General features: G+C 48.2%; 1 protein-coding gene across 1 annotated transcript in view; it reads left to right on the top strand.

Moving 5' to 3' along the window:
• LOC121702446 (E3 ubiquitin-protein ligase SH3RF3-like) overlaps positions 1 to 18,937 on the top strand; it is a 100,291-nt gene that overhangs the window by 67,358 nt on the left and 13,996 nt on the right. The window contains 5 exon segments of the mRNA XM_042084196.1: positions 271 to 546; positions 5,738 to 5,833; positions 12,123 to 12,509; positions 16,801 to 16,907; positions 18,217 to 18,387. Of these exon segments, the coding sequence (XP_041940130.1) occupies positions 271 to 546; positions 5,738 to 5,833; positions 12,123 to 12,509; positions 16,801 to 16,907; positions 18,217 to 18,387 (1,037 nt within the window).

The raw sequence follows: 18,937 nt of genomic DNA, 5'->3' as shown, positions 1-18,937 counted from the left end.
TGCTTTAACTCCGATCAATTATTTTAAAGTTGGGACTAAGTGTGGACGGGCTCTCCCGTAAAGCTACTATCCTGCTATTGAAAATGTGAGCTAAAGCTGATGTCAGGCCAATTTCTCTTCTTCTTTTGCAGTATATGGAATTGATGAGTGGCAAGTGTTGGGAATTGAGGATTTTTTACAGGCTCCTTCAATCTTTTTATCCTAAGGATCTTTTAACCCTAGTGACTAAAAATAATTGGGCCATCTCTTTTCATTTTGTCCTTGTTCTAGAATGTTCCTCAGCTGCCCTGTGGGAAGGCCCTGTACAGCTATGAAGGGAAGGAGCCAGGTGACCTCAAATTCAACAAGGGCGACATCATCATCCTGCGCCGTAAGGTGGATGAGAACTGGTATCATGGGGAGCTGAATGGCAGCCATGGCTTCCTCCCGGCCAGCTACATCCAGTGCATTAAGCCCCTGTCCCAGACTCCACCACAGGGCAAGGCACTCTATGACTTTGAGGTCAAGGACAAAGACCAGGACAAAGACTGCTTGACTTTCACAAAGGTATGTGTCTATCTCTCATCTCACAAGAACTAGTTTTATTTTTGTTTTTAAGCTATTGTCATGAGGAGAGATCCGTCTTGTGTGCAGTAGAAATGCAGTCAGTATAATTTAGGCACCCACAGGATTTGCATTTCTTCTCTCAAAGATGGTTCAGGTATTTTCATGATTTCAGTCTCCCTACAGTACCTGTTCCTCTTTGTGTGTGTCTCTCTCTCTCTCTCTCTCTCTCTCTCTCTCTCTCTCTTTCTCTCTCTCCTCTATGATCTGTCCGTCCTCACCCTCAGCTCCTCTCTCATTACGGCTTCATTAGCAGGGCAGGCAGCAAAATCACATGCGGCCGCTCCCATCAAAGCCCCTGTCAGCTTGATAAACTGATAGGCCCTGAGCCTCCACTACATTTTAGACCTAATTTGCACAGACCAAAGCACTTTTCCCTCTCCAAACGTTCCTTTCTTATTGATCCTGCTCATAGACGGGAGAAATAATTCTCTTCTTCTCGAGCTGTTGACCATTTATAATTTTGACAAATAGAACATTCAATATTTTCTGTGTAGTACATCAGGTGACCAGTGGCAATTATCCGTCCAGTCTGTAAGAGGAATGGGCTTCCTGAGCCGGGGACATGTTGACCATGGCATTTAATAAAATGCCTATTTCCAGACATCCTGCTTAAGCCAAAAAAGGTCAGAGCAAAATGTTGATTGTTCCACACAATTAGGGGAAGATGGGGGAAGAAGGGGCTCCATAGGCCTGCCGCTTTTATCAGCTCTCATATAGCTTCAGGACTGACAGCGTTATTGAGAGTACATTAAGCATTCATGCAGCCCGTCCCCAGGTAGAGCGAGTTTCTGTGTCGCATTGGTAATTATACTGAGTGGGAGAACACAATAGAGGGATCTCTTTCATCAGAGCCATACCCGTCAATCAGCCCCCATCTCTCTCTCTCTCTCTCTCTCTCTCTCTCTCTCTCTCTCTCTCTCTCTCTCTCGCTCTCTCTCTCTCTCTCATGTCCTCTGACACACTTAGACGTAAGCACAATACCTTAGCAGTGCATGGAGTTGTTTTTTGCATTTCTGGAACACAAGCATAAACATCTTATTTGTATTCCCAACTGTTCCATCTCCACTTCAAAGCCTGTCATTTGTCTGCTCTGTTTATGTGTGTGTGTGTGTGTATGTGTGTGTGTGTGTGTGTGTGTGTGTGCGCGTCTGTGTGTGCGTCTGCATGACTACACTGGTGTCTGTGTCATTGGAGCGGAGGCCCAAACTTCCCCACAGGAAGCGGAGGTAGTGAGAGGAGTATGGTTTGTCTCCACAATAGTGCAGCCGTCTTGGACCAGAGACAGAATTCAAAGAAGGGAGAGTCTCTCTCTCTCTCTCTGTGTGTGTGTGTGTGTGTGTGTGTGTGTGTGTGTGTGTGTGTGTGTGTGTGTGTGTGTGTGTGTGTGTGTGTGTGTCAAAGAAAGCGAGTCAGAGAGATCACTATTCACTCAGGATGCAGAGCATGTTCAAGGAGCTGGGCCATCCCCTGTGAAAGAGGAGAGGGCGAGGGCCAGCCTTCAGTGGCCTCATTGTTCTCCGATTGACTCGGCCGCGCTGCCAAGAGCACAGGTGGGGGCAGCCGATCTGTGGGGCCTCTCATGCGCGCCGCCACTGCTGTCTCAGGGAGCACACAGCACCATATTGATTTCACTGGCCAGCAGTTTAATGATGCTTTCATTACAGGTCAGCCGATTAGTCAATAAAGCTTTTGATCAATGCGCCATTGACAGGCGTGATGTATCTTTGCTGTTCCGGTGGTGCGCCGGTCCAACGCAGGAGAAAAGCTCCTGTGTGGTGTTGGTGTGGAGCATGTGTCCAGGCAGAGCACAGCAGCTCAGTTACATCCCGGTGTCCAAGGTACATGATCCAGTCCACAAGATTTATGGTGGCGAGTTGGAGGCAACACAATAGCTCTCTAACACAGTGATGAAAGCTGATCCCAAACCAGCCTGACCGCGCAGCCGGGATACACTGAGTGGGAATCGATCCGTTTCAGATTCTCTTTCTCTAACTCTCTCTCTCTCTCTCTCTCTAACTCTCTCTCTCTCTCTCTCTTGTGCTTGGCGATGCCGAGTTGAGCCCGTTGCAGTGCCACAGCACATAGCTCCTTAGGGAAGCGCCAGGGATGATCTTCATTATCATTTGGATTGCCGTGCTGAGGCAGGGAGCAGATCAGTGCTTCATGGGAGACTGCATCAGCGCTGTGTCCTGTGTGTGAGAGCCCTGGTGTGGTCAGGCTGTGTGCTGAGACTGCTGCTTTGTTGACTCACCGCACTCTTGCCTAATAGAGGCAGGCAGACAAAGGGTAAAGCAGAGCTTCTACTGTGTCTGTGTTGACCTCTCTCTCCCTTTTATCTCTCTCTCTCTCCCTCTCTCTCTCTGTTTCTCACACTCCCTCTTCCCCTAACTCCCTCCCTGTGGGCCCAGGAAGTGTGTAATGAATTTTACCTGGGAGCCGGCCCTGTGCCAGCCCTTAATCCACGCTGGGAGAGAAGGCTCCTTGCGCCACAAACCGCTCAATTACTGCCAGTCCCTGCTCACCCCATAGCACATCATTAATGAAGCCCAGCATCCAGCCGCCCCACTGGCCCTCAGCGCCCCAATCTCTCCCAAGAGGTTCAGCCTAATTTAGGCCCTGTCATCTGTATCACCTCCCCCACACACATACACACTCTAATACATATATACTGTATATTCACATATACAAATACATACACATATATGCATACAGGATATACATAAATACATACATACAGTATATTCTGACATACATACATACATACATACAGACATACATAAAACAAACATACATACATACATACATACATACATACATACATGTATACATACAAACATACATACATAGACAGAGAGAAAGGCTGTGACCAACAGGACAGACCGACAGACAGACAGGAAGGCTATGAATTATACTCATGGAGTATTACCAATTCTAAAACTGATAGTTCCGGTTCTTGATTGTGATTGGCTGAATCACGTTCGATGCCGTTGTAAAATGCAAAATAACTTACTTATTACTGCGCTACCATAACTTGATACAAAAGTTAAAGTAGCTGCGTCTCGACGTTGCTTGGCAACCAATCAGATACAGGAAATATATTTCTTGGCGGAGGAATGACTATCTAGGAATAACTCGTTGTGTTTCTAGTTGCTGTGCCTTTACTTTATGAAACTTTGCCAGGTATTTATAGTAACAGTTTTAGAAAAGCAGTAAGCCACTCGAGTCCGCTAGCGCGTTGTGCCTAACAACGCCTCTTAGCTGTTGTAGAATCAGTGTAACCTACGGCCTCTCGGGGCTTATTGCTTAAGTACCCACTGAGCTTGTTGTCTTGTATGTGTAAATGCATTCCAATGCATTCCAATCTTCCCACACATAAACCATTGGCTTAATACGGTTTTGCTTTTGATCACACCCAAGAAAAAATGTTTGCGAGAAATAACAACTCGGAGTGCTTCATAATTCATGCAGACTTAACACCACTACAGCAGCCCATCTAAATAATGAGCATTTGATCATCTTTGAAAAGGATTCAATTACAAGCTTGCAAAGAAGACAGACTCTGGCAGTGTGAGCCTCTCAAACACATGAGATGAAAGTGACTTCTGTCTTAAAGCTGCCTGCATGTCACAGCAACCAACGTGAAACTGATGCGCCTCCATGAGAGACAGATGGAAGAGCGTTTGGGAAAATAGACAGGGAGAACAAGTCTTTGACCCGCTCTTTGATACGTGTGATGTCCAGTGCTGGGCAGGGCTGTGGCGCTGGACGGGGAGCCGTGTGTGCTGAGCGATGCATCCTGGGGAAGTGGCCTGAGTGGCGGCCCTGTGCTGGTGGCATTGAGAGGCGCCACATCACCCGTCCTGCTTCCTCCCCATCTGGAGGACGCTCCGCACAACGGAACACTTTTCAGCTGCCTCTGAACACGCACACACACACACACACACACACACGCACACACGCAAACACACAGGCACACACACACATGCACATACCCACTTACACACACATACACTCACACACAAGCACATACACACACACACACACACACACACACACACACACACACACACACACACACACACAAGCACACACTAGCACAATAGCACACAAACAGGCACAACACCCCCCCCGCATTCATATAGAGATGTACAATTCATGCTGTCAAGCACACAGCCACCAATAGATCTGAAAGCTCATGTCAGAAAAGCACCATGACACGACTTGAGATACACACACACACACACGCACACACAGAGAGGCAATAGCACACAAACAGGCACAACACACCCCCGCATTCATATAGAGATGTACAATTCATGCTGTCAAGTACACAGCCACCAATAGATCTGAAAGCTTGTGTCAGAAAAGCACCATGACACGACTTGAGATACATTTATTTATTTATTTAAAAAAAATCTATTTATCTATTTAGAGGGGAAACAAAGCAGAGCTGTGTCTCTTGGCCATTCAGATGCTAATGCCATGGCCCTGGATGCATGGAGTGGGGAGAGAAGCTGAAGGTCACATGTGAGTGATGAATGTAGAAAGCGCATCATGCCCTGCTGTCTGCCACTGCTGCATCATCAAAGTCCCCCATGCAGAACAATCCTATAACGTGTGCATTAGCGCCTAATACATCATTTAAACACTGATTATTATTTCAGAAGCGTAGTTTAGACGGAATATGAGACGATATGCTGTCATTGCTACTATGAGTGTATTCTTTAATGGGATCATGGGTGTGCGTGCTTATTTTGTATGCCAGTACTTCTCTCTTAACCTATCAAAGCGTGTATGTGTGTCGCTGTTATTGATGCTGTTATCTGTTACATTGTGTTATAATGCTCTCAATCAAAGAGAAGGGAAATGAGGTGTCATGGAAATTGAAGTCCTGGTGTTTGAGAGTGGTCATTTGAATGCTTGGTTCCACTCCAGTGGCCGCCGTGTCAGGCTGCGCTGTGTAGCGCTCCGCTAACTGCAAGTTGTCACAAAGGATTATTTCTGTGCCTTTATACCTTCAATGCACATTTGCTTTCTGAGGCTGTCTCTATAAGTCTACCTGATGTTTTAAAAAGTCCTCTCTCTCTTTTTTTTTTCTTTCTCTCTCTCTCTCTGTTTCTCTCTTCGACAGGATGAGATTCTGACTGTGATTCGAAGGGTCGACGACAACTGGGCAGAGGGCATGCTGGGAGATAAAATTGGGATCTTTCCCATTTTATATGTGGAGGTGAGTCTGTGATTTTGAGGTTAGTTCCCTGTGAAAGGCTCTCTTTGAAAAATTCGCCTGAAATAGAGTTACCTTTTCTACGATACTCACATGAGAAAAAGCAAACTGCACCCTTCAGGGGTTCAGTTATCTGGGTTGATTACTTCAACATGATGTGCTCACCTCTTTACTAACCTCGGTGAAGGTAAAGCTACCGAGTGAGTTAGAGAGGAAACAATTGAAATAAACAGAAAATATGTGACACATCTCCAACAGTTCTGCATCTTTACACACAGCTCAGTAGCACCTCTCATAAACTTGAGTTGTTTTTCCATTGAATTGCGAGACGGAGAGGGGGAGTAAACTCCACCAGGCTTAAAGCTGTCAGAGAGACAGACTCCCAGCGGTCATTTAACAGTGGCGGTGGTGAGTCAGGGGCTTCATGGTGTCTGTGTGTGTCAGGCTCAAAATGCCATGTCAGGAGAAAGGGGCCGTCATAAAGCACATAAACAGGTGCATTATGGGTATTAGGGGTCTTACATATTGATTTAAGAGGATGTGCGGGGTGGGGAGTGGTGTCGGCTGCTGCAGCAGGGGGAGGTGAAGGAGAGGACACGTGCGGGGGCTTAGAGAAGTCGTCTCCTCTCCCCTCCTCTCTTCTCTCCCCTCCTCTCTTCTCCTCTTTTCCTCTCCTCTCCTCTCTTCTCCTTTCTTTTCCTCTCCTCTCCTCTCCCCTCTTCTCCTCTCTTCTCATCTCTTTTCTCTTCTCTCTTCTCCACGCATCCCTCTCAGCTGCTACCCCTCATTATGGCGTCTGCTCCTCCCTGCTGCACCTGGGGGAAGCTAATATTCTGCAACATTCATTGCTTTGGACGGGTCATGCATGTGTGGAGTGTACCATACCTGATAATCAACTCCAGAACTATGTAATTCAGTCCGAATGAAAGTAATATGGGCTTTATGAGTTGGGATGACTGGTGGTTTTGATTTACTGCTCGCCGTCTTTTAATACACTTCCAGTTCACTCCCCATTGACTGGCTCATAAATGGTTATCTGGAGAAAAAAAATAGCTGACTGTTTTCCAGGCCGCTCTCATAATTGGTATGGATTATGCTGGCAAACAGGCATTGATCATCCTAACTGCACAATAGCAAAGGCAGGCGTGACAACTTGCGAGTGAGAATGACCTCATCGAGGGTGAAGTGAGTGGCCGTGTAAATCTGACCAGAGAGAGAAGAGCTGGAGACGTGATGGAGGATGTGATGATGGGATGACTGGGGTACATGTATGTGGAGAGAGGGAGAGGGGGAGGGCTGCCAAAAAGGAGAAGAGACATCAATAATTCAGACTCCTCAATCACACCCAGGCGCCACTCCCTCCAGTGAGCCCCAAGGCTGAAGTGGCCGTGGGGGGACTGGGTGGCGTTGTGGTCAGGCCTCTGTGGTGGGTGGGTCTGGCTCAGTCCCAGAGGTGCCAGCAGAGTGATGGAGGAGGGGTTGGGGGTGGGGATCAGCTGGGCTCGGGTGGAGCAGCTCTCAGTGGTGGCAGTGGGGCTGCTGGGATGTTTACTCTCTTTCGCTCCCATGCCACTCTAAATGTCTCCAAACTAATTAAAGAGTTTCCGTCTGCCTGCCCTAATCTTTTTACAGTGTGTGATTGTTCTATCAGGGGTTACTAAGGTGGGCTGATGTGTGGACTCTTTGAGACACACGAGAAGAGCATTCATCTCCAGTCAAGTAGATTTAGGACTTTGCCTCCCATGTGTTAGTGTGCTTTATCTAATTTGCTCCATTTTGCCAATCATTGTCTGCTTTTGGTGCTTGGGAGCAAGTATTTTTAGCAGACTAGCTCACACCAAATGATGCAGTTTAGCCAAGCAATTTGGCTCTTTTCTTTTGCACTCCTTCCACTGAGGCATAAACAGTTGGACTCCAGATTTAGCATGCAGGAAGAGGACGGACTGAATTAGCGTAATTCCCCCCCCCCCTCCTCGCCTCGTGTCAGTTTAATTGTTCACTCTGCGTTCACCGTGGTGGTGGCTGGATGAATTAGACAGGTGTTCAAATGGTGCAGTTAAGGCTGGTGGGCCAGGAGTGAGGCCAAGAAACTGCTCAATCTTCAGCCCCCAGCTCTGCACCTCCAGCTCATTGAGATTCAGCCCGTGCACCCCTCTCGGTTCTGCGTCGTTAACTTTTCCAGAGTCGCATTTAATCAATTCTTGGCCTCCCGAAGCATATTGTGGAGCCGGGGCTGGGGCTGGGTTTTAGCGTGGAGGTGATGGGGTTTTTAGGGGGGGATTTGTGGGCAGGTGCGGCTGTTTCTTCTCCAATGCACAGCCCCTCTCCTGGCTGCTGAGGAGAGATTTCGCCAGAGGGAAGAGCTCAAAGCCACCTGTGCTACTCCCGCCTCTCCTGCCCCTGCCCAGACTCTGGTGACAGCCGTGGGAAGCTCTCCCCACTGCTGCTACCTCCGGCTACCCTGGACAGGATTATAGGGCCAGCATACCCTGCATGAAGGGGAGAGAGCAGCAGGACTTCATAAGAAACTGTATCAGAGACTCTTAATCGCCTTGGCGTCTCAGTCCCCAGAAAGGATGTCTGAATGGAATGTAAAATAGTCTTTTATCATAACACTCAAATAAAAACACTTATGGGTGGCATACACTTATCTTGCATGAATCAGTGCTGTGACACCGCATTCTCATATCATCTATCATCTCTATCATCTATTGTTTGTCAAATACACTGTGTGGAGACTAGTGTACATGAGCATAAAAAGAGTCTACATTTACATTTGGAAAAAAAAAGCTACCGCAACACCCCAGTGATTCTGCATGGACTAAATTAGGACTATTGTCTTTCTGTACATACCATACACTTTCACACTGTCTGGCTTCGGATGCCAGAGTAATCATTGCCGAGGCTTTAGGAAAGATTGTCGGAAGCCAGTGCATTGTGAAGAGTATTTACAGTGCTGCATGTGGAATTTACTAGGTTACACTGACTGTTCTAAAATTCCTGCTTGTAAACCACATGCTTTTCAAGGCAGACATATGGTGGTGGCTACTAAAGTATGGAAGGTAAGCAAAATGCTGAAAAATGGGTACATCCTTTACATTTGGACAGGAATGCTAAATGAAAGATTGTTTTTGCCGAAGATGCTGGCCCCTTGAATGGCACCACCCCTGGGAGGATAAGAGAGGAAAAAGGAGACGTGAAAAAGCCTGAGCTTACACATGGAATACATTACAGTGTGCATATATGGCCTTGTATACAGTAGAAATTAGGCTCCATGTGCAGTCTTTTTTCTTGGTTGCTCAACATGAGGCAAGGAATGTGTCGTGTTATTTCGGAGAGGCTTTTGACAGGGTGTTATTATGCCTCCAGTCCAGACATTTTAAGGCTGTTTTATGTCATCTCCCAGTTGCACAATTACAAAGCGTGATGAGCTCTTTATCATGGCTAGCATCAGAGTGCTCATGTCGACCGCTGCAGTGGCTATACTGTCCTGCAGGACTAGAAGAGTAGGAGGGGTCTCAGTGAGTGACCCCCGGTAAATGCCATGTCACATCCAGTGGTAAAGTCCCACAGTTGCCTAACGAGGCCGTTTGTGAGCCCCCCATTATGAAGTGAGCACATAAAGACTTACATGAGCCACATGAAACAACAACGGCCATCTATGCGGCCTGTGGAATATAATATGGCTGTAATTACCCCTAATTGCCCACATTGCTATTATTATTATCGCCATTGCCAAAGGATTAAAGGCTTAACCTTTATATATTTGTCCTGTGTGCCAAGAGATATTATGTCCCGACTGGCTTTTAGTCATTGCAGCTTGACAATGAAAAGCTGTACAAAGAAAAGGACAAAAGATCATTTCCTTAGTTACTTATAGTCTATTATGAGTGCTCACTTTTTAAAAATCATTTTAGCTGCTAGTGTTGTGTTTGTTGCTGTTGTTTTTCTCTGCACTGTAATGTTCTGAAATGTCACATTTTGAAAAAAGGCTAAAAACAACCTTCTTCTCTATAACCGATTGTCATTTCAGTATCAATTAGTCTTACTCATCCTGCCTGGTGACTATATTAGCATACCTATTAACATGGAAATGTAGAATTAATACACACAGAATCAAAAAGAATATTTATTGATCCACCACTGAATAACCTGCCTTCTACAGCTGAGCACCAATAAACAGGCTTCAGTGACATTTAGAAAAAATAGAGCTTTATTAGAGTTTTCAAGGTCTGCGCTGCACTGCGTCATTAAGTCGAGTCGTAATGGCGGCTGACAGATGGAGAGCCCTTTGAGCTCAGAGAAGGAAGATGAGTTTGCTCAGGTTCATTTTTATAACGACAGACGATCACATGCCTGTGGGTGTCAGGCTGAGCACTCCCTGAAGTACAGACTCCCAGGGAAGCATCTAAGTGAAGGAGAATCTCATTCTTCTCAAGGTTTGCAGTTAGGGCAGCTTCTGTGTCACACTGTATTTGTGGGTGATTGTTTTGACATGGACCTTAAATAGCAATGTGTGCATGTTGGGGTGTCGGCAGCTTTAGAGATGCGCATATGCTCCTTTTGATCTTACAGGCAGACAGACAGAAATGATAAATTTTGTGCAATTTGAAGACACATTTTTGTAGAGCTGTTGCATTTTCAGGCCCCCTCCTTCCTCATGCCTGCTTTTCCCCCGGTTGTGTAAATAGGTTTTGTCCTTGGGTGTCATTGTGCTGGGAATTGCATCTGGCTGCTTGCTTGTGGAGGTGGTGTTATGCTGTTCTGAAGTCCTGCCAGAAGGATGAGAGCGCGCTGGAGGTTGTAGATGCATCTGCCAGCAGCAGCCAAGATGAGGTGTTCCATACACGCACTACACTGGCCAATTTGTCAAGAGATCACAGCAAAAGTGGATGAGCCTTTTTCCGTCTTATTTGATGCAAATAGGCAGTGTTTCATACACCAGCTATTTTTATGGTCTTAAGTGCGTTTTTGTACCAAAGAGATGCTTTAAGCAGGTGTCACTCTATGTTTATTCACGTCTGGCTTAATTTAGCAGCATTTGGGCGCAACTCACAGGCCCATGGAAGCTTTCCGGGATCACTTAAGCCCACAGAAGCCCCTTGCAGCTATGCGGGACTCAATGTGGCCTCACATTAAGGGCTCAAACAGGCCCTGCTGTTCATGAAGGGGCTACAGAGCTTTCACCAGAGGCAGTAATTAAATCACACTGGCACCACACTTTTCAAAGACACACAAATAGCAGGTTAATGCCCCCTCGCTGAATGAGAGAGAGAGGGAGAGAGAGAGAGAGACCACCTGATGCTGTTTCAAACAGAAGCTATTTATTGCCGACATGATTGCAATCATTAGTTTGATTGCAGGATGGATTTTATGCTGGTGTCCCTGGCTCATTAACAGTCATAGACCATTCCCTATCTTCGTGGACCTCAGCTGCCCTCATAGGTAATTGCTAAAGCAGAAAATGCCTTTGCAAAAGCTCACAGTGTTTTGGAATGTTATTAAATATGAAGATAAAACTTTTTTTGTTAATTGTAAGTGACAACTGTCTCTTTGCTACGGTCTCATCTTTGTATTCTTCTAATTATAGAATAAGATATAATGAGAGAATCTGTTTCTGCTTCTTGATATATGCAGTTTTGTCTGTGTTGCACGTTGTTTGATGTGTAAAGTAGTTCTTTAAGGAAATTGTGCACACTATTTTAACCACCTCATCAACCAAATCAACCAAACCACTACTATGGAGTGTACTTTGTGAGCTTTTATTAATATTCTGGAACTTTCTCATCTTGTCTTATTAGTAGTAATTCAATATGATTATCACTGCAGTTTGTGTATTTTACTATCAGTAAAGTTATGGCCAGGGACCAATTCTTGTTGTTACAGATACAGTAAGTCCCCTGTAAACATATTCTTTAAGAGGTTCGGTCATATATTCTGCTTTTACTTTTATCCAACTTTTCAACCAGACTGGTTCTATCAGAGCTTTTCTGGGAGAGTTCTTCTGGCTTTTCTCACTGAAATGTTCTTATCTGAAAGGTTCTCACGGGAACATAAATTGTACAGGCTCTGATCTGTTTTTAACTAGACCAATGTCTGATAAGATCCAGTCCTTTTGATAAGCCACCATATGCACTGAGCATTTATAGCAAAGCTCAGATCCCTAATCCTAGAGCTCTTTTAAAAGGTAAGGTAAAAGTAAAAGGCACAACTGGTTTGTTTCACACATTCCATGATCATTTGTCTTTATGGCCTGTTTCTCTCTCTCTCTCTCTCTTTGTGTGTCCTGCAGCTGAATGAGACGGCCAAGCAGCTGATGGAGATGGACAAGCCCACTCCGGTCCCTGGCCCCAGCTCGGACCCCGGCCCCCCCGCCGGCCCCTGCCTGAGCCCCTCCAGCAGCACTGCCACCAGCGCCAACGGCTCCATTAGCAGTGCCAGCGCCAACGGCTCCAGCAGCAGTGCCACCAGCGCCATCCACCGCCGCGCCGAGGGCAAGAAGAACGCCAAGAAGCGCCACTCCTTCACCGCCCTCAGCATGACGCAGCGCACCGCGCAGGCCCTCAACAACCGCCACTCCATGGAGATCAGCGCGCCCGTGCTCATCAGCTCCTCGGACCCGCGGGCCGCCGCACGCATCGGGGACTGCCCCCACCTCTCGTCCAGCGCCCCGCCTCAGGTACCGCAAGATGACTGCCCTCAGACATGAGCTGCTGTTTAAGGCATGACGCCACACAGACACAAACACAAATAAAGAGCAGTTGGAAATAAAGAAAGATAAATAAAAAAGATGGATTAGTCTAAGCACAAACAAACTAGCCCTGTCTCTGAACGCCCTTCCTGCTCTTATGTGGAGCGAGGGTTTGTTTAGCACTTCCTGTGATCATAAGCCTGTTTTATATATATATATATATATATATTCAGTGCTGAGAAGCTAACGTTGCTTGGCAGCATGCTGTTTGAGAAAACTCCGCCTGACCCCGTTCTGCAGAGGAACTTGGAGTCCTGCCTCAGGAAGATGTGTATGATTGCTGTCCCCCTGAGCGCGTTCACTCCGTCAGGACTGGAGAATGAGTTTGGCATTGATTGGACTGTAGCCACTCTCAGACAGGGCAGGACCCAGCCACAGGCTCGCAGCCGCCCACATCCACACTGTTTGTGTGTGCATCATGGAGTATAATACTGTATGAAACTGGACATTCCATTAATAGTGAGGTAACCGCACATCTATATGAATGGGATTCTTTTCCACTCATGCTTGCCAAACTTCAGGCCTCACTTGGCAGTCCCCTCTGTATAATATATATTAAAGAGAATTCAAACTTTTCCTCTGCCGCTCTCCCTCTCTCAGAACGGAGGCCTATATTTCTTTGCTGGCCTGTTTTTCTGCACTGGCCTGTTTTCTCTCTCAACACAGCAAAATGTAGAGCAGGGTAAACAACATTCATCATTTCAGAACCACTCTTAGTTTGCCAGCCAACTTGAGCATCTGTGATGGACACACTCTCTCCTTCTCCTTTTCTGTCCTCTCATTCCCTCTCTCTCTCAAACACACACACACACACACACACATACACACACACTGAGCAGATGGGAAATACATGCACACAAAGCTTCTATCAAAGCCCCATGCCTTTAATTCGCAGGCCTGCTGCTCAGAGGAGGCTGTCTCAGAGGAGGCTATCGAACGCGGCTCTCTGGGGAGCCTGCGGTATGTTTGTTCAGCTCCGCCAGCTCGGACGCTACTGGCCACCGGAGCCGGAGCCGTCCTGCAGGCGGCCGGGCCGCTGGGCCAGCAGAGCCACTGATGGCCATGTGGCCGGCGGTGAGGAAGGTCAGGCTGGACCACTCCCCCTGAGCACCGGCAATAAACTGGGATTACTCCACTTTTATTGAAGGTCGCCGGCTGTGTTAGAGAACTCACTGATGGGCCACTGACACTGACCACTGGTCTTCTGAAGGAAGAGGGGAGAGGAGAGGAGAGGATGGGGTGGAGGAGAGGAGAGTAGAGGAGAGTAGAGGATGGGGGGGTTGTAGAAGAGGAGAGGAGAGGTGGGACAGGGTCAGCGATGATTCAGAGAGTTGCTGCTGCAGAAGGACAAATAACGGCAAACCTCTAGCACCGCTATTTGGGCTGGGATGCACTAGCTTATTCCTGAGCCTGGATTGTACTCAAGTTCTGCTTGAGGAAGTGGTCACCCATGAGACTCCTCTCTCAACTCTTTCCATCTTTATCTCTTCATGTCTTTGATGATTTATTGGCCCTCAATGCCTCTGTCATGCGTCAGTGCTGTAGGCCTGTGTTTGGAGATCAGGCAAGACAGGAGGGAGAACAGACTGCAGAGCCTCCTGCAACCGGAACACTTTCTTTTGTCGTCAAGTGATGTAAAACTGCTGAGGTCTGAGTATTAATGCAGGGTCATTATGAAAACCTTTAAGATGACTGGCAGAGTCCAGGCTGTAGTGCTCCTTCGCTCATTACTGAATGCACTGACCTTCCCATGATCCCTTTCCTGAGCGCTGGGCGGCCCCTCTGACCTCGAGCACGGGCTTCAAACGGGTTGGTGGAGTGGAGGACCACCACCGCCTCTACCCGGTAGACCTGGTGCTCCACAGACGGATCCCCGCTAGACATTATGGATGAGCGGCCCGTGGCGGGTGAGGAGTGGGAGGCTCTCGGGGGACGGGCAGGTCTCCACCTCCACGCCAGGCCTCAGCTGTAGCCTCCTGCTTCTCATTGGGGGGAGGGGGGGCGTTATGAATTTTTCAGGGCGCCACACAGCGCTGAGGGGTCGGGGGTCGGCATGCTCGTAAATCCCCCCCAGGCTGAGTGGATGTGACGGGTCAGAGTAGCGAGCTGGGGGATTGGGGGGAAGGTTATCACAAAGCACTCTGTAGTAAATGTGTGTGTGTGTGTGTGTGTGTGTGTGTGTGTGTGCGTGTGTGCGTGTGTGCGTGTGTGTGTGTGTGTGTGTGTGTGTGTGTGTGTGTGTGTGTGTGTGTGTGTGCGTGTGTGCGTGTGTGTGTGTGTGTGTGTGTGTGTGTGTGTGTGTGTGTGTGTGTCTGTGTGTGTGTGTGTGGTAAATAAGGATGGATCATGGTGCCGTGAGGACTCACACGGCTCATGTAGTGGAGTGTAGCCGTGAGCCCAGCTCTTGTCCTCTTATCACTTCATCAGTCTTCATCTGTGGACAGTGACTCACAGCCACACTCTCTCCCTCTCTCTCCCATGTCCTCAGAACCTCACCTCCGCTCATTATTCTGATGGCAGAAAAAAGGAGCATTAATGGCATCAGCTTTAGCTCGCTTTTTTTTTTAAAGTCTCCCACTTCCAAAACTTTAGTGTTTAGTGGCACTGTGCAGTGTTTGCTCTGAGGCCATCCAAATCCTCCTCTGAGATAGAGATGCTGGCTGCAGCTGAAGTCCAGGGCTTTGGCCCCGGCGCTGGGGGACCCGGAAGAAAGGCTGCCACTATCCAGCGGGAGATCTGGACACAAAGGCTCTCCGCATCCCCCACTGCTGCCTCTGTCCTCGGGTCACGGCGGATCGCGCTGCCGCGTGGCTCTGCACACGTGCAGTGGGGCGCCCGCTGAGCCGGCCTGCCTGAAGAGAGACACGCAGGTAATGAGGCACGTGACCACGCCGCCACCGTTCCCATGGCGATCACAGCACTAGGCAGGAGAATGTGCGGCCGGCCGTCTCCATGGAGAGGAGGGATAATTAAGTGCACCCAGTGGCTCTTGCAGCCGCGGGCTGCCCAAGGAATAGACTTTGTTGACAATAATTGTCGTTTCAAGCTTGTGTGCTAAATCTGTCATCTGTTGTAACTTTTTTAATGAAGGTACAGTACGGTAAATCCAGCTTTCAAGGCATGAAAGGGAAGTGGAGTGTGTTTTGCTCAGTCTACCTCCCCTGCGCTCAACCACACCAGCAGGGGGGATATTGTGTGCTTGCTCTCGCTGTGAGAAAGTGGGCTAATTACCCCTGCACTGCTCTTAGTTCCTTTTTGATAAGCACAGTTCTATTAGCTCTCATTTGCTGAACAGGTTCTTCAAATTTGCGCCCAGTCACGGTGACGGTGTTCAGTATCATGGTGAGGTCCCTCAGGCTCAGGGATAGATTACTGCACGGGCCTACCGGGCCCAGGGGCCCAAGGAGTCAGGGGGCCCTGAAGACCAACCCATTGCATGGAATTATTGCCTCAATATCAACATCAACACATCATTATGTAGGCTATTGATCTAATTGAATTAAAGTATTGGCCATCCCCAAAATGCACCAGAATACAGGAAATCATATCAAACAAATTAACCCCCCCCCCCGACATATGCGACAATTAGTGGGGGGCCCTTAATACATCTAGGCCCAGGGCCCCGTAAGTTCATAACCCGTCCATGCTCAGGCTCGATCAGAGCAACAGGACGGAGCGGAGTGGAGTTTCTAGCGCTCTGTTATAGCTGCTGGGAAGGGGCAGGCAGAGTGGGGCTGTTGCAGTCTGGTCATGTTTCGGTCAGTGAAACTCACACTGTGCCAGACTGTAGTCATTACTCACCTGATTGTGGCTAAGTATTTCCCAAGCGTCCAGTCAAGCAGTCTAAAATGGCTAGGTTAATGCACTGACCTCAAATCAACATTCTTTTATCTTGTAGTTTGTGGGTGTGTGTGTGTGTGCATACGTGTATGTGTTTGTGTGTGTCTGTGCTTGCCTGCTTGATTGTGTGTGTGTGTGTGTGTGTGTGTGTGTGTGTGTGTGTGTGTGTGTGTGTGTGAGTGTGTGTATACATGTGCTCACTCTCTGGCCTTTATGAGGCCCGTGCTTAACCCCCCCAAGGCTATTTCATTTCACACAGCATCTTGCACTCTGGAGTTCAGACTCATAAGAGCACCTCCATCCATCCCCTTGGTGAGTGTGTGTGTGTCTGTGTGTGTGTGACTCCTCTGTATAACTCCTGCCCCCTCTCTCCTCACAGGACACCTTTGTGGGCTCCTCCAACAGTGGGATGGTGCTCTCTCCGCGGGTGGCGTCGGTGACGGGCGAGCTGCTGGCCGCAGCCAAGGTCCAGCTGCCTCTCAACATGTGAGTCCTGAGTGATGCCCACTGCTGCTCTTCCTGCACTGCATGGGCAAAAAGCCAGTTTGAGATTGCCAAGAGCATTCTTGTTAGCTCATTTTATACAGTTGTAATAAACAAGTGATTGAGTGTCACTAGAGAGACTGTTTTTTTTTTTTTTTTTAAATTTGCATGTCATGGAGTTATGCACATACATGCATGGCATTTCCCATATCCCCAGACTTGTTTATTTCTCTCTGTGTGGGCTTTATGAAATGGGTTGTAAAATAGTTTAATAGAAGCGCTCAGATTCAAGCAATGGAGACGGCATGACGGCCACAGCCCACAGCCTTGTGCAATAAAGTGCTACAGCCTCAGCTGATCATATCTCCTTCTCCCCGTATACACACGTGTGCACGCACACACACACACACACACAAATACTGGCTGAAATACAAGTTCCTCCAGGAGCCATGACAATCTGTCTCACGCCGGGCTTCACAGCAAGCATCCCTCTCCTCTGAGGAGAAGCCCTGCCTGGCCATGCATCTGGACAGTTCCATTGTGCCGTCCATCCCTGACCCTGCAGTCACCTCCACCGGCAGTGCGCAAAGAAAGCAAAAAAAAAGAAGCAGGACCTCTGTTGCCATAGTTACCCCGAGGCTTTGTATCTCCATGCCTCCTGGGTTTGTGTGCGTGTGCGAGCTGCTGTTAATTTTTCCTCTTGTAGTTTATCATAAGGGTATGTGTGTGTGTGTGTGTGTGTGTGTGTGTGTGTGTGTGTGTGTGTGTGTGTGTGTGCGTGTTGCTGAGGGGTAGGCTAGCCGTCTGTGGTCTTTCATGAGTGATTACAGTCAGTGTGTGCGTGGTGGGGCTGCCTGGTGACAGACAGAGCTGTGCCCTGAGGGTGATATGAACTCCGCTCACCGCTCTATGCAGCCGTGCATGTGGGCCTCGTCTCTATATACTAAATTACTCCACAAGAAAAAGATTTCCACTCCACTTTGTGTTGAGTTGGAGGAGCGGCGGCTGCATTAGCCAAGCTTCCTGTGGATTAGTGTGCAGAGAACACAGTGACCCCAAGGTCCCACACACTGAGCTGCTCATCAAGTAGTGCATTGAATTGCACAGGTTCTGGTTTTGGATATGGTATTATTCCATGTGTGATTGAAAAACCCTTTCAGCAAAGCAGGTAAACACATTTGCAGGTCTCACTCCTCTCAGAAAACACCTGCTGTAGCTCACCTCAGTGCCCCGCTTTCTCTCTCTCTCTCTCTCTCTCTCTCTCTCTCTCTCTCTCTCTCTCTCTCTCTCTCTCTCTCTCTCTCTCTGGCAGATACCTGGCCATGTACGCCTACAAGCCGCAGAAGGCCGACGAGCTGGAGCTGCGGAAGGGTGAGATGTACCGCGTGATGGAGAAGTGCCAGGACGGCTGGTTCAAGGGGACCTCGCTCCGCAGCGGAGCCTCCGGCGTCTTTCCCGGCAACTACGTCACCCCCGTCTCCAGGTGGGTCATCCTCGCTTCCCTGGGGAGATGGGACGCGTAAAAGGGGCTCTAAAGGGTTCCAAGTTGATGGCAAGTTTGTCTAGTGCCTGAAACAAAAGTAAAGGAAAAAGCCTCGAGAGATAAAAAAAAACTTGCTGATGGATGCTGATGGAAGACATGCAGCTCCGACTGCTCTGCCAGCTCTATGATTAGAATGTATAGGGCGGCATTAATGGCTGATTAACATAACGCCAGTGTGCAGATCTCAGCAGGCCAGCTCGCGCTAACAAAGGAGCAAGAGGCAATTAGACGCTCAGGAATGGGCCCGCGCCAGCATGGGGCGGTGCCGCAGAGAGAGACGGCCGAGGGGAGCCGCGCACCGCAAAAGGAAAAGGTCGGATGGCAACAGAATGTCCATGTGGAATGTCTTAACTGACCACTGATGGCAAGAGGCCTGTCAGGAAAAAAAAACTCCTGCCAGCAGCTGAATCCGTCATGTTGGAATGAGCTGCAGACATGTGGGCCAAAGCACAGGACCAGGGTGTGTTGGGGAACAATAGAATACCAAATA

This window comes from Alosa sapidissima, chromosome 2, assembly GCF_018492685.1.
Source record: "Alosa sapidissima isolate fAloSap1 chromosome 2, fAloSap1.pri, whole genome shotgun sequence".
In the NCBI taxonomy this organism is placed as follows: Eukaryota; Metazoa; Chordata; class Actinopteri; order Clupeiformes; family Clupeidae; genus Alosa; species Alosa sapidissima.
Note: the sequence above shows the minus strand (reverse complement) of the source record. Positions and strands in the feature narration are given on the sequence as shown.